The sequence below is a fragment of the Pristiophorus japonicus genome, chromosome 5 (assembly GCF_044704955.1).
Source record: "Pristiophorus japonicus isolate sPriJap1 chromosome 5, sPriJap1.hap1, whole genome shotgun sequence".
NCBI classification, from domain to species: Eukaryota; Metazoa; Chordata; class Chondrichthyes; family Pristiophoridae; genus Pristiophorus; species Pristiophorus japonicus.
Window position 1 is genome coordinate 116,243,801 of NC_091981.1, and position 14,761 is coordinate 116,258,561.

Genomic DNA, 14,761 nt, shown 5'->3' on the forward strand with positions numbered 1-14,761 from the left:
TAACTTGCATTACGCTGGTGCAAATTGATTGAGGAAACTGGTTTTTTAACTTAGACCAAAGAAAGCAGCCTGCTCAAAAAGAACTGCTCAAATCACTGGGGAAAATTGAGCCCAATGCTTCTTCCCCTTTGTATTCCAACCTCCAGATAAAGGCCAACATACCATTAACATTTTTGGTTGCTTTCTCTTATCTTTACTGACTCTTAATGATTTGAGTGTTTGGACTCCCAGACCTCTTTGTTCCTCCACTGTTCCTAGTTTCTCACCAGCTATAAAATACTGCGATTTATCTTTCTTGGGTCCAAGTGGATGACCTGACACTTGCCCACATTGAACTCCATTTGCCACGTTTTGTGCATTGACTTAATTTGCGTGTGTCCCGTTGAAATTTCTTGCTCCCATCTGCACTACTTGCTGTCTCTCCTAACCGTGTCATCCGCAAACTTGGACGTACAACTCTTTCTTCATTCTGTAAAGCTAAAACTGTTGCATTTTATAAACCAATAATTAAATCATAGGACAAAGGAATGTGGATCTCTTTCAGAAGACAATTCTCTCTTCCTTTGTTCAGGTTTTTTCTATTGCAGCACATTAATAACACAAAATAATTTTCAGTTTTTCAGAAACTATATTCGGGTCTTGATTACGGATAGCAAAGTTAACACGACCTATTTTAACTAGTACTTGTTTAAAATATTGCTTGGTGAAAATGTAAACATTATTAAGCAGTTACTTTGGTGACATATCAGATGGGACTGATTTTAATATTTCTTGTGACTTGTGAAAGTTGACTAATGCAATTAAGTCATATGGCGTGCTCTAGCTCTATAGCCCCGACCTACGGAGATGGTCTCTCACAGGTAAGGGTGGACCACGATATCCCAGGGCCCGGCGCTCCATTAATTTAAATTAATTTGAGAACTTGTGTATTTTATAGCATTTTGAGTTTAAGATATTAATCTGCAGCCTCATTGAATGTTGTCAATTTTTCCTTTTACTCCTAAAGCATGCGGAGAGCAGTTTGTTGGCAACTTTAAAAACACATTTTCAAGATGTCTTGATGTACGAGGACACTACACTTCAACAAAAAGCCCTGGCCTGTATTCCCACCCAAGAACTGAGTAAAAGAGCTGAAGAAAAGCTGTTGTGTGCCACAAAGCTGGATTCGGGTATGTTCTCTTAAAAGTTCTGAGTAAATTTTCTCTCTTGTAGGGAGTGGGGGAGGGGTCAGTTCTACCTGGTCATGAACCTTTCTTTGGGCTACAAGGGTATGTTTGGGAAACCTACTTCTACAAATGCAGCTTTGTATCTACTGCTGGAAAGGATACATGGATGTGACAGAAATTCAGGACTTTTGTTTTTCTCTCTTCCTTTCTCTTAGTTGGAACGTGCTTGCTGGTGCACCTCCATGGTGACAAAATTGAGACTTTACACTTCAGGAGATCATGGGCACAAACTTGTGTTTTACCTTTCCACTCTCTAGTGTGTTGGCAATCCAATGAGCTGCACCAATATGGCAACCTTTAACACTTGTAATTAGATAAGTGTGTCAGCCACCACATTTTGCTATCTTACTTTTTGTCCATGTATAAATGGCTTCTTCCTACCTGAGGTAATTTATTGCGAATGTAAATGTCTTTTAGGTTAGGTCGGGGCTATAAAAAGAGCTGGAGCGCCGGGCCCTGGGATGTCGTGGGCCACCCTGACCTGCGAGAGAACCTCTCCGTAGCTTCGGGGCTTAAGGGCTCAAGTTTTGGGTGGATTTTGGAGCAACTTTGTTTAATTTGGAGTATCTTAGAAATTGTAATTCTTGGCATTTAGTTTGCTCCAGTTGTGGCGAGTTAGTTTGGTTTTGTTTTAGTTCAGTTTTTTTCAAAAGGGGGTGTGTCCAACCACTTAGGCATGTTTTGCAAGTTTAGGCAGCGAAAACTTATTCCAAACTAATTTACAAAAGTGGACACTTAGTCCATTCTAAGTTCTGAAAAACCTTACCTAGAGTTAAGTTCAGTGCAGGCACAGCCAGAGACGGGGGGTGGGAAACACAAAGGACTAAAGCATTAAACACATCACTTAAAATGGCCTAAAACCTCTTGCGATGATAATTTGCCTTATCTGCTGAGTGAGGACAGTTGTTTCTCTTTTTTTTAATAAATAAGCAAGTGTAGACTCCTGGCTGAGGCAGACACATCAACATCAATGGTGGGGGGGGGGGGGAAAGTTAAGAGGATAAAGCAATAAACACTTTCACAACAACATTAAAGTACATTTTAAAGCACTAAGCAGTACATTTTCAGCACTATACAAAGCCGTACATTTTAAGCACTAAACAAAGCAGTACATTTAAAGCACCAAATGAAGCACAAAAAGTAATAAGCAATTAATTAACAAATAAACAAATGGAAGGAGCCCTGCACCTAAAGCACCAAGACTAAAGTAATAAGCAAGCAACCAATCGATAGCAAATTAAAAAAAAAAATAGAAGTCCAACCTTTTTATGTGAAGGGAAGGTGTTTCTCTCAGCCTCTGTCTGACAGTGGGGGGGGAGAGGTTAAGTTTCACTGATCTAGTACTTTGTTTTTTAAAAAAAATAAAAAAATTTTTCAGGTCTGATGAAAGGCATATCTGCCTTGATAATTTGCTGAGGTCACAGAACCGTATGGCAGTAAAGCAGTCAAATAACATTACAGTACCACAATTATACACTAATTAGCCATTACATAACTTTCTCTCACCACCACCTATAGTTGCCAAATCAATTGATTATTGTGACTCACCTATATATTTTAACAAATGATTAATTACCAGCTTTTTTTCTTTTCTACCTGTTATTACATTGCTTTTCCAAATCTATTTGTTTCATTTGCCCATCAACTTGTTTTCCACTGTTTACTTATTTTCATGCTAACCCATCCCATGGAGGGGAATGGGCTGAACAGGAGGGAGGAGGAGTGATAGTGGTGGGAGGGGGAGGAGGCTGGGCTGGACAGGACAGAAACGCGGCAAAGTATTGGGAGCCCAATTCTACTGTGCATGCGCGATCACTGCAATCCAGATCCTACTGTACATGTCCAGCATCCCGGCACTGTTTCCAGCGCAGGACGCTGGCTCTGCCCACACACCCAGTCGCCACACCACGCCAGCGGCTAGCAGGCCTGGGACAGTGGCCAAAATCAGCCCAAAGATTCTAAGCGTGGAAAACTGGCGCACCTCTGGCAAGAACACCAGAAATCTCTAGTGGCCAAAATTGAGCCCATAGAGCTGGAGCATGCCACTGCAGCTTCCAGCGTGAGCTGGCACAAATGTGCAACGGCTTTGAGGTGGGCGACTGGGTGACGTCATCAGGACCCAGGTCACTGTTTGGAACGTGGGCAGGAGCATCGGCAGGGCCCTGGTACAGCAGAGGAGCGGGAAGGTCGTGGCAGACTTGTGATGAGGGATCGTGGCTGAGATTTGGTGGGTAATTGTGAGGGGTTCGGCGAATGTTTGGTGTGGAGGGAGATTGTGGCGGAGGTGCAGCGAATGTTTGTGGCGGAGATTGTGGTTGAAGTGCGGTGAATGAGGGTACGGGGCCCAAAAGAGCCGAGGGCCCAAGGGCAGCACTGGCCTGCCTGCCCACACTGCGATATGTGTGTGCAATAGGTCCGTGCAGCAGAACAGGTCTCCAGTTGTCCTGGTTAACCCTTGCCATTCGATAATGGCCTAGCTCTGTCAAGCCCGTATGGTGGCTGATGTGCAACCGTCACCACACATTAAAAAAAAAAAATCCACACACAGGCATCTTCCACCCCCTTCAATTGGCGTTCAGGACTGGAACATTGGGTCCTTCATTAAAACATCTGTGAACTTATGTGGAAGCAAGTCATCCTCGTTCGAGGGACCGCCGATGATGATGATGATGAATGGCTGCATTGTGTGAGTGGAATTAAGGTATTGGGCAGTACAGTCCATACATATTTTCAAATAAAGATTGAAGTTAGCCAAATTGGGATGGAAGCAAGTAGAAATGAATCTCAAAAACTGCAAATCTAAAATGTAGAAATAGAAAATCTTAACTCTATAACTAGGAGGGTGTGACTACAACTTGGGCAAGTTAAGGGACACCTCTGGTGTAGTGCTGGAGGAGTCTCAGCCTTTGCCCTTGCCCAATATGTGTGAGATTCTCGCTGCCTGTGCGGATGAGAGAAAAGTCTATCGGGTGGATGAGCAAACTGACCACAACACCGTGGTACAGGAGGCTATTCAAGTGGGGGGAGTGAGGAGGAATGTCGTAGTACTAGGGGACGGTATAGTCAGAGGGATAGCTACTGTTCTCTGCAACCGGGAGTTTCAACGGCTGTGTTGACTGTCAGAGTTAAGGATATCTCATTGCAGCTGGAGAAGAATTGGTAGGGGGGAGGATCCAGTTGTCATTGGAACCAACAACCTAGGTAGTACTAGGAATGAGGTTCTGCTGAGAGTTTGAGGAGCTAGGGTCCAAATTTAAAAAGCAAAACCTCAAAGATGGTAATCTCTGGATTGTTACCTGAGCCACGTGCCAATTGGCATAGGGACAAGCAGATTGGAAGGTTAAATGAGTGGTTCAAGGAGTGGTGTGGAAGTAGGGGTTTCGATTCATGGGGCACTGGCACCAGGACTGGGGAAAGAGGGAGCTGTTCTGTTGGGATGGTCTCCGCTGGGACCAGTGTCATGGTGAATCAAATGGCTGTCGATGGGGCTTTAAACTAAAAAGTGGGGGATGAGTCAGGTGAGGGGAAATTTAGAAATCTAAAGAGAAAAGTCAAGGCAATGGAACAGTAGCAATTTGGGTAAAGATAAGCATAGTGTGACCGGAACGGACAGAGTGTTTAATGGTGAAAGTGCATCAGCGAGTAAGGTGAAAGCAGGGAATAATGGTAAAATATTAAAATTAAAGGCGTTTTATCTGAATGCATGAAGCATTTGTAACAAGATCAGCAAATTAGTGGCACAGAGATAAATGGCTTTGATCTAATAGCCATTACAGAGATGTGGTTTTAAGATGACCAAGGTTGGGAACTAAATATTGTATGGTACTTAATGTTTAGAAAAGACCGGCAGAATGGAAAAGAAGGGGGGGAATAGCCCTGATAATAAATGATGATCTTGTATTGTGTAATGCGACAGGGTCAATTAGTAATCTCCTAGTAAAGGATTTCCTGGGGAAGAGTAATTATAATAACATTTCACATTGAGTTTGAGAATGAAATACTTCAGTCAGAAACTAGAGTCTTTAACTAAAAGCCAATTACATAGGTATGAGGGGCAAGTTAGCTAAGGTAGATTGGGAAGTAAGATTAAAAGGTATGACGGTAAATGAACAGTGGCAAATATTTAAAGAAATATTCTAAAATTCTCAACGAATATACATTCCGTTGAGAAATAAAAACTCCATGGAAAAAGTGATCCATCTGTGGCTAACTAATGAAGTTAAGGCTAGTATTAGATTAAAAGAGGCATATAATGTTTCGAAGAATAGTAGTAAGCCTGAGGATTGGGAGAGCTATAGGGCCCAAATTTGCCCAGGAGTTTCTCTTTTTTTTGGAGCAACTTGATTTTTCTGGAATATCTTAAAAATCCCCATTCTGCACATTTAATTTGCACCAGTGTAAGTGAGTTAAGATTTTTTTTTTTCAAAAAGGGGGCATTATCAGCCACCTATGCCCATTTTGGCCATATAAGCCAGTTTGGACAGCTAATAGTTGCTCCAGACTAACTTAGGCTAGCGTTTGTGGCCACACGGAAAACACTTGCGGAGAGTTAAGAAATCAGCGAAGGTGGCCAGAGATTAGGGGGGCGGCGGGGGGAGAACCTTGCAAAGCACTAAACACCTTCACAACAACATTCAAGAGGCATAAAAACCATCAATAATAAATAAAACTTAAGTCCTTCCTTCCTAACTCGGCCCGGGAAGTCAGCGGTCCGACTCCCTCTCGAGGACTCTCCAAGGACTTCCAGGACTTCTCTTCCAGGACCGCGCCCTCTGACGACTTCCAGAACCCTTCGAAACTAGCAAAGAATGACCAAAAAATTGATGAGGGAGAAAATAGAACGAGAGTAAACTAGCAAGAAATATAAACAGATTGCAAGAGCTTCTACAAGTATGTAAAAGGGAAGAAGAGTAACAAAAGTAAGGGCTCAATTTTCCCCAGTGCCGTTTTTTGGTGTATTGCCTGTTTTTTTTGGGGGGCCCCAACAACTCCAAAAAAGTAACTAGCAAGTTTCCCCGTTCTATTTTTTTTCAATTCGCATCGCGCAGCCTGTCCTTTACCTTCGGGGGGGTGGAGCCTAATGTCTGCGCCGAGAAAACGATGGTCCCCTTCTGCGCGAAAAAAGGACGTTTTTGACGTGATTGCTATGGGCGCCCAGCACAGCTCCTGGTCTGTATTTAGCCATCTTTAAAGAGCCAGTTGTGTGAGAACTTTAATTCTCATTGGAAAAATCGGAGCTGCAATACAAGATGCAACACGGCTCAAGGACCAAGAATTTCTTACAGGATGAAGTGGAGGCACTGGTTACTGTAATTGAGGCCAGATGGCACGAGCTGGACACCAGCAGAGGTCACACACAAGTTTCATCAAAAGAAATGAAGAAATGCTGGAACCAACTTGTAGAAGATTACTGTGCAATGGTGACCACCTCGAGTTCTGGAGGCCAGTGCAAAAAGAAGTGGCAGGACCTTAGTCAAGTAGTTAGTGTAAGTAATATTTTCATTTATTCACTGGAATTGTAAATGTGACCATCTGTTTATGTCCCACCCAGCAGAAAGGCACCCTCTCTAAAAAGTTATATTTTTATTTTTGCAAAGGAAGGTGGCACACAACAAAAGAGAGAACTCTGAACAGGAGGAGGCCCGGCAAATCTGCACCCACTGACACACTTGGAAGACAGGGTCGCTGCTTTGATGGGTCCTGCCTAGAGAAAAGCAACCACCACTGCACAAGCTGGGCCCACACTCGAGGGAGAGGGTAAGTCCTGCAATTTCCACAGTCTGGCTTTGCTAAATGTTAAGTATTGTGTGGGCTAGCCAAGCTTCGGTTAATGGGAATTTCTCCACCAGCTACGCTTCAGTGGTCCTTCAAATGAGCTTGCTGTGTGTGCCTACTCATGCCAACCTGCCCCCTCCTATGCTGCTAACTATTTGTCTGTACTGTTATATTTTGCAGAAGTTTAGGCCAACCCTGACAATGCAGAAGATTATTTGGACAAGCCTGAAGAGAACATCTTCCAGATCAAGAGCATGGGGGGGGCGGGGGGGTGCGGGTGATGGATGAAGCCCCCACTGTTGTACTTACTCTGGAGGAGGTGCAGTTTCCACCCATTGAGGTGGCAGCCCCTTTCCTGAGTAGTACGATTGTTGTTGGAACATTCCATGGTTTCCCACAGTCCGATGCACCAAGGCTGCGGGTCCCAGTGGGGTGCAGCGAGGCACACCCAGGGCTACACCGTCCGAGGCTGCAGTGTAGGATGTTTGTTTTTCATTCTACTCTGATTCTTAGACCTCGGAACTTAGTGGGAAAGGACAACATGTGGCACAAAATTTTAGACTTAACCAGTGTCTGTTTTATTATGCAACAAAAACCGACTAAAGCTACAGGACTAGACTGCTGAGAGAAATTTGACTTTAGACATACAATCACCAGAGATTCATGGTCCTTGATTCCATAACCACCTGTTTCTTCCGGCTGTTCTCTGCAGCTTCTGTTCCTTTTCTGCCGCTTTTTGTGTTTCGAGTCGTCCTTCTTCTGTTGCCGCCTTGTGTGTCTCTGTCCGAATATTGATATCCATAGTATGACTAAGTTTCTTATCCAATTACCGAGGTGGTGATCTGTTTAACTGGCTGTGGTGATGAGTTTGAATGGCTACTAATTTGCACATGGAGTCGACAACGCAAAAGATATTTCCTTATGCTGAATGCTGTTATCCAAAAATTTGCATTTCGTGGGGTCCTTTGTTGTCCGGTCTTTTTGCAGACTCGATGTCTCCAGTGAATGTTTTCCCCACCCTGATCAAGTTTAAAACCTCACGTAACAACTCCATTGTTGTTAAGCATGAATTCAGTTTTATGTCCTTGACCACAGAATGTCCTTCAAATGTCCAGCTTAATTCAAAAAGCTTGGATTAATTTTTTAGTTGGGAAGGAGAGCTCAACAGCACTCTCCTGAGGTGCAGGATTTAACAGATGTAGTTCAGATGATGGCAGTGAGTGCGGAGAGCCTAGACCATGCGCGATCACTCCTAGACACCATCAGGAGGGTGGGTGCTGAAGTATCGGAATTGTCCGGAGAAGAAACAACACTCTCGAGAAATGGGAACGCTGTCTGGGAACATGAGGGTGGGAGTGTCTCGGGCAACTGATACAATGTTGATGCACAAGGGAGGGAATGTCGCAGGTAGCTGATGCGCTGTCAGTGAACATGAGGGAGGGAATGTTGCAGGTAGTTGACACACTGTTGGTCAACATGAGGGAGGGAATGCCACAGGTAGTTGAGACACTGTCTGGGCACGAGGGAGGGAATGTCGGAGTTGGCTGCTGCAATAAGGGAACCTGCCCAAACCTCGCGTCCATTGACGGAATCAACTGCCAGTCCTACTACAATCCTTAACCCCAGACCAGCTTCTGAAGAGGTCCAAGGCGGACCTTCCACATTACCGTCTGACCCCCCAAATCAAGAAGTGCGCATTCCTGAGATATTTGAAAGAATAAGCTCTGTACCAACCCGAGAAATGCTGCAGACAGGGGTGGAGTCAACAAGATCAAGCGCAGTGGGCGGTCATAGAATAAGGTGGAGGAGAGATGGGTGCAGCCTTTCTTTGCTGTTGTTACTGTTGTAACTGTTCTCAAATTAAAATATTTTTTTGTAAATTTACAAATTTAAAAGTTTGTCAGTGATCTTAGTGTTTGTAAGTGATCTTAACTGAAAACTTTAATGTTTGATACAAGAATATTTTTATTAAAGTTAAGGACAAACAAGTGTTAAACTTTTGAATAAAATATATTTTAAATTTATAACTGAATCATTTCCATTATTAACACACCTTTTTTGAAGTAAAGAAGAATCATTTCCATTATTTGTTCCATTGACACAGCGCAACATTTCAGAACAGGTCCAAGCAGTCAACATGGTCCATTTTGAATAGTTGTCGCTGAGCCTTCAGGCAGAAAAGCGTTCACGGATGAGCTGCTGGCACAAGGTTTGAACAGTCATTAAAGGGGCACGATGGTCCGCCCTCCTCCTCCTCTGTCATGCTCCGGGTTCAAGTAGTTGCATAGCTTCCTCGTCCTCTTCCTCCTCCTCATCTACATCTTCCTCCTCATCAGCCTCCTTCTACAACCAGCTACTGCTGCCTCATGGTGATTAAGTTATGCAGCACACAACAGTGAACTGACCAATGCCAATGATCCTCTATTATGCTGCGCGTCGCAATGTGCGACATGTTGTATTCCCAGTCAGCTTCCGTCTGGGTTACGCATAGGGGCATCATGAGCCAGGTGGCAAGGCTGTACCCTTTGTCTCCCAGTAGCCAGCTCTGCCCTTCTGGCTGCTGCTGAAACATGGCAGATATAGCGCGCTCGCTTAGGATGAACGCATCACATGTGCTCCCAGGGTATCTTGCATCAACTGACCTGATGCGATACATGTCGTCATGAGTTGTACATTAACGGAGTGGAAGCCTTTTCTGTTCCTGTACATCTCTGAATCCTCCAAAGGTGCTTGCAAGGCGATGTGGGTATAATCAATGCGGCCCTGTACCTTTTTAGGAAGCCAGCAATCCTGGAGAAGCCCACAGCCCTTTCACGCATTGCCTGGGCGGTCATGGGGAACTTTATGAAGTCATTCCTCTGGGCATATAGTGCAGTAGTCAGGTGCCGAATGCAGATGTGTTGAATGTTGAGAAATGGTGTACATCCCCAGTTGTGGCCTGGAATGATAGTGCAGCTGTAACCTTCATTTCAACTGTTAAAGCAGTCCTCCTGACCATTCTAGGTTGCAGGTCTGCTTTTACTAGCTCACAGATCTCGGTTACAACTTCTTTGCGGCAACACTGCCTTCTCACACAGTCTGCATCACTCAGGTGCAGATATGAATGCCTGTCTCGATATACCCATCGTGGGTAAGGCCTCCTGCCCATCATCCTACGTGCTCGGAGGTTCCTCATGCGCTGACGTCAAATCAATTGACTCCTCTGCAGCACCATCATGCAGGAGGTATGGCATTGTCAGTATTGCCCCCATGATTAAATTGTACCTTTGCAAGAAGCTCAAAACAGCAGGCAGGACAAGCTTCTTTGTTGTCTCTCTTTCCCAAGGATGACATCCTAGTATGGACCATGTTGTGCAGATTTTTGCTCTTTTCACTTTGTTGCTTTAAATGTTGAATTACACATACACTCAGTTGTAGTAAATGGCAGAATCAGGTCGTTTTATTTAGGCATTCATACTATACAAACCAAGTATGAAAGTTACTGAGACACTTCACAAAGACAGCTCTCTGCTTGTTCCAATTTCCATGGCTGCTTGTGACACACACCCCTTTTTGGAGTTTCCAGTGTCTAGTGTGTGTCTAACAAAAAACAATTCCATCTCTTATACCTAAAAAGCCTTTGAACTCTTGTTTCCTTGCATAGTACATGCAGACGATGTAGAAACAAAATGGCATTGTCCTGAAATCATGACTAACTGCTTTCTGAACTACTATACACAAACCAGATCATTTCCTCGCATTGTAACAAAGCTACACTCAAGTACTTAACGTATAGATAAATGACCAGCTACTCATTATCCCGAAGTCAAGTCTCACTGCTATAAATTGCCACCATGAAGTACTCTAAACACACAGGTGATCAGATAGACACATTTCAATGGCTAAATGGCTCCATATCGTCTAGCAGCCTGTTTCAACTTTTAACCCTTTCGATATCTCCAGACTGTGTCGAAGCAAAACGTTTCAGAAATGCGGGCTTGCGCTCCCACAGACCACACCCAGGTCTGAGCATGCGCAATAGGCTTGTTTAGATCTGGAAACCGCCCCACCACCCCCGGGCTTCATTTGATGCTGCTTGCTGCATAGTGTAAGGGTTTTCATCCCTTCAGTTCGGCTCCCCCCACCACCACCGGCCGCCTTTTGAAGCAGAGCCCGTGTCTGGGTGAGGGAGCGATTCTGCCGGCCGACCCTCGAGCTCAGTTTGGAGATGTTCAGTGGTGATGTGGCACTTTTGGGGGAAAAAAAATCCCAAATTAAAGAATTGAATGAAACTTCCATTTACTGCGTTTTCAGTTGGAAAAAAATTAAGCTTGACTATGCATATTTAATGTGTTCTTGACTCCCTCCAAAACTTTGCATAAAAACAATGGCATCTTTCTGTGCCAATTTCTTGATGTGCGCTGGTTTTTCTTGATGTGCGCTGGGTTTTTTTAAGTGCCCAGAAGGTTTTTTGGGAGTGGTCACAAGTCGTCCTAGGAGAAATGTAAATTGGTCAAACTTGTATAAATGAAAAACTGGCGCAGATAACAGGTTACACCCCCTATGACACAAAAAAAACCTAACCTAAAAAAATCGTAACTAACTGAGTTACGCTGGCGCATGATCTTTGAGGAAACTTGGATTTTTAAATTTAGGCCAAAAAAAGCGGCGCGTGGCAAGAAAAAGATGCAAATCATTGGGGAAAATTGAGCCCAATGTGTTGGCCCCTTAGAGGCTGTGAGACAGGTAAAATTATAATGGGAAATAAGAAAATGGCAGATGTTAAACAAATATTTTGTATCTCTTCACAGCAGAAGACACAAAAAGCATACCAAAAATAGCTTCTACCTTTTGACTTGGGTGGCCCTACCAGGAGTTATGCTCTCACTAGCCTAGCTTTGAGTCATAAGATGCAAGCCTTCCCACCACATCAAGATGCTGTCTCCAAGGAAGGAATCCTACATCAGGGATATTGTTGCAAACGCAGGCTTCAGCCTGTTAAAACCTTTGCTTCTGCATCAGAAATTAGATTATGGTTACAATTAATACTAATAAGTTGCTTGCCAGAAACATTTGGCTGACATCTGATATTGGTCATGCATGTGGTAGTGTTGGAGAAGGTCACTGGGAATTCAATGATCAAGAAATTTGAGAGCCCGTGGGCCTATGATGATTATTGCACCCCTCTTGAAACAAATGGCTGATTTTGTCCAGATGACTTCAGTGCAGCTGTAACATCTGGCTTTGGTGCTGGTCCCTTTTGACGGTGGCCCGAAATGTCTTTTAAAAACTTACGCTATGGTAATGATCACCAATGGTTTGTGCTATTATTCCAGTGTAAAAGTTTCAGGAAATAATGGCGTAAGTTATGCCCTTAGTTACACAATGGCATAATTTCCTGGGACTTTTGATCTGCCAATACCCTCAATGAAACCGAGATAAGTTTGTTATTATAGTTCTGCCCACTATTGCAGTCAATCGTGACTGTGAATTTCCTGGATTTACGCTACTTTTTATACTGCAGTCACCGACTGAAAGATGACCTGGTAATGACATGATTTATTGCCCTTGCATGACTCCCAGCCTGAGAGTACAAGAAAGGAACCATTAAAGCTGTAGAGTCTTAACCTTTCAGTCTGAACATTGTTATTAGATTTTCTTTGATTCTGTTTTCCCACCCGGAGTCCAGTGAGCGACTAAAGGCAATACTTTCAGGACCCACACCCTTCTAAGCATTAAGAAGGTGAAAGGATTGCAATTGCCTATCCACTTTTCATACCCCTGTTCTTGATTATCAAGAACAATCTAGTGGGGGTAGAGGCACCAACGTGCTGCTCGGCTTCTGCCATGTCTCTTTATATCACCTGGTTCATCTTGCGGGGAACTCTTGCTGTCTCCTGTAGCTGATCTTGTCTTCTGCTGTTGGACTACATTGCAAAAATACTGAAGCAATTGGAGGCCATGAAAGGCGCTATATAAATGCAAGTTATTTCTTTCTAATAGGGGCCACAGTAAACCTGGAGGACTTTTTGTTGTTGGAGCTTCTACGGTGGTTTAAACAAGATTTTTTCCAATGGGTAGATTCTCTTCCCTGTAACAGCTGTGGAGAAGCAACACAGTCATCAGGTTCACTTCCACCATCCAGTGAAGATCTAAGATGGGACGCTCGAAGAGTTGAAAATCATCTTTGCAATAAATGTCATACCAGTAATCGATTTCCAAGGTATGAACCACCTTAAAGTATGGTGTGCAAAATAATATGGCTGCATAGAAATTTACTTTAGACACTTCACTTTTTTGGCTTTTGTATTATAATCCTGTAGTTGCTTCGCATGTCACTGTGTATTGTTTACAGTGCCAGCTGTGGCTCATTGGGTAGCATGCTCGCCTCTGAGTCAGAAGGTTGTGGGCTCAAGTCCCACTCCAGGAACTTGAGCATATAAATCTAGCCTGACACTCCAATGCAATGCTGAGGGAGTGCTGCACTGTTGGAGGTGCCGTCTTTCGGATGAGACGTTAAACCTCGCGGGTTGATGTAAAAATTCCCATGGCACTATTTTGAAGAAGAACAGGGGAGTTATCCTTGGTGTCCTGGCCAATATCTATCCCTCACTCAACATATCAAAAACAGATTATCTGGTCATTATCACATTGCTGTTTGTGGGAGTTTGCTGTGTGCAAGTTGTCTGCTGCATTTCTCACATTGCAACAGTGACTATACTCCAAAAGTACTTCATTAGCTGTAAAGCGCTTTGAGACGTCCAGTGGTTATGAAAGGCGCTATATAAATGCAAGTCTTTATTTCTTTATTTGAAGCTACATTGAACAGCAATTTTCTAAAACTCATTCCTAACCATTCAAGTCCTCAGCTAAAAAGTGCAGTGCTTAGTAATTCTTAAATATAAATACTTGGAGCCAGACAAATTTATCTCCGTTTCCATTTAAAAATATATAATTTTTTCTACTTCCATTATGGAAGGGATGCAGAATCCTTGGGTGGATTATTTTTGCAGCAAAAGTCCCTTGCTACCCTTCCCTAGTATATGCTATGATTTCCTTAATTGTTGGACTGGATATAAATTACTTCCAGTAGTTTCACAGAGAAAGAAAGCAAGGAGAATAATAGTTTTTTAAAAACCATATGCATCTTTTACTGGAGTTCCTCATTTTCTGCCACATTGTGTACTGCTTTAGTACACAAGAACATAAGAATTAGGAGTAGGTCATTCGGCCTCTCAAGCCTGCTCTGCCATTCAATGAGATCATGGCTGATCTACCTCAACTCCACTTTCCTGCACTATCCCCATATCCCTTGATTCCCTTAATATCCAAAAATCTATCTATCTCTGTCTTGAATATACTCAAAAACTGAGCCTCCACAGCCCTCTTGGGTAGCGAATTCGAAAGATTCATCACCCTCTGAGTGAAGAAGTTTCTCCTCATCTCAGTCCTAAATGGCTGACCCCTTATTTTGAGACTATGACCCCTGATTCTAGACTCCCCAGTCACAGGAAACATCCTCCCTGCATCTACCCTGTCAAGCCCTGTAAGAATTTTGTATGTTTCAATGAGATCACCTCTCATTCTTCTAAACTCTAGAGAATATAGGTCTAGTGTACTCAATCTCTCTTCAGAGGACAATTCCTCCATCTCCAGAATTAGTCTGGTGAATCTTCATTGCACTCCCTTAATGGCAAGTATATCCTTCCTTAGACCAAAACTATACACAATATTCTAGGTTCTGTCTCACCAGGGCCCTATATAATTGCAGTAAGACATCT

At 43.4% G+C, this 14,761-nt stretch overlaps 1 protein-coding gene across 1 annotated transcript in view; it reads left to right on the plus strand.

The window, feature by feature from the left end:
* ngly1 (N-glycanase 1) overlaps window positions 1-14,761 on the plus strand; it is a 52,045-nt gene that overhangs the window by 13,871 nt on the left and 23,413 nt on the right. The window contains exons 4-5 of the mRNA XM_070880880.1: window positions 1,007-1,169; window positions 12,984-13,203. Coding sequence (XP_070736981.1) covers window positions 1,007-1,169; window positions 12,984-13,203 — 383 coding nt within the window. The remainder of the gene's footprint in view (window positions 1-1,006; window positions 1,170-12,983; window positions 13,204-14,761) is intronic.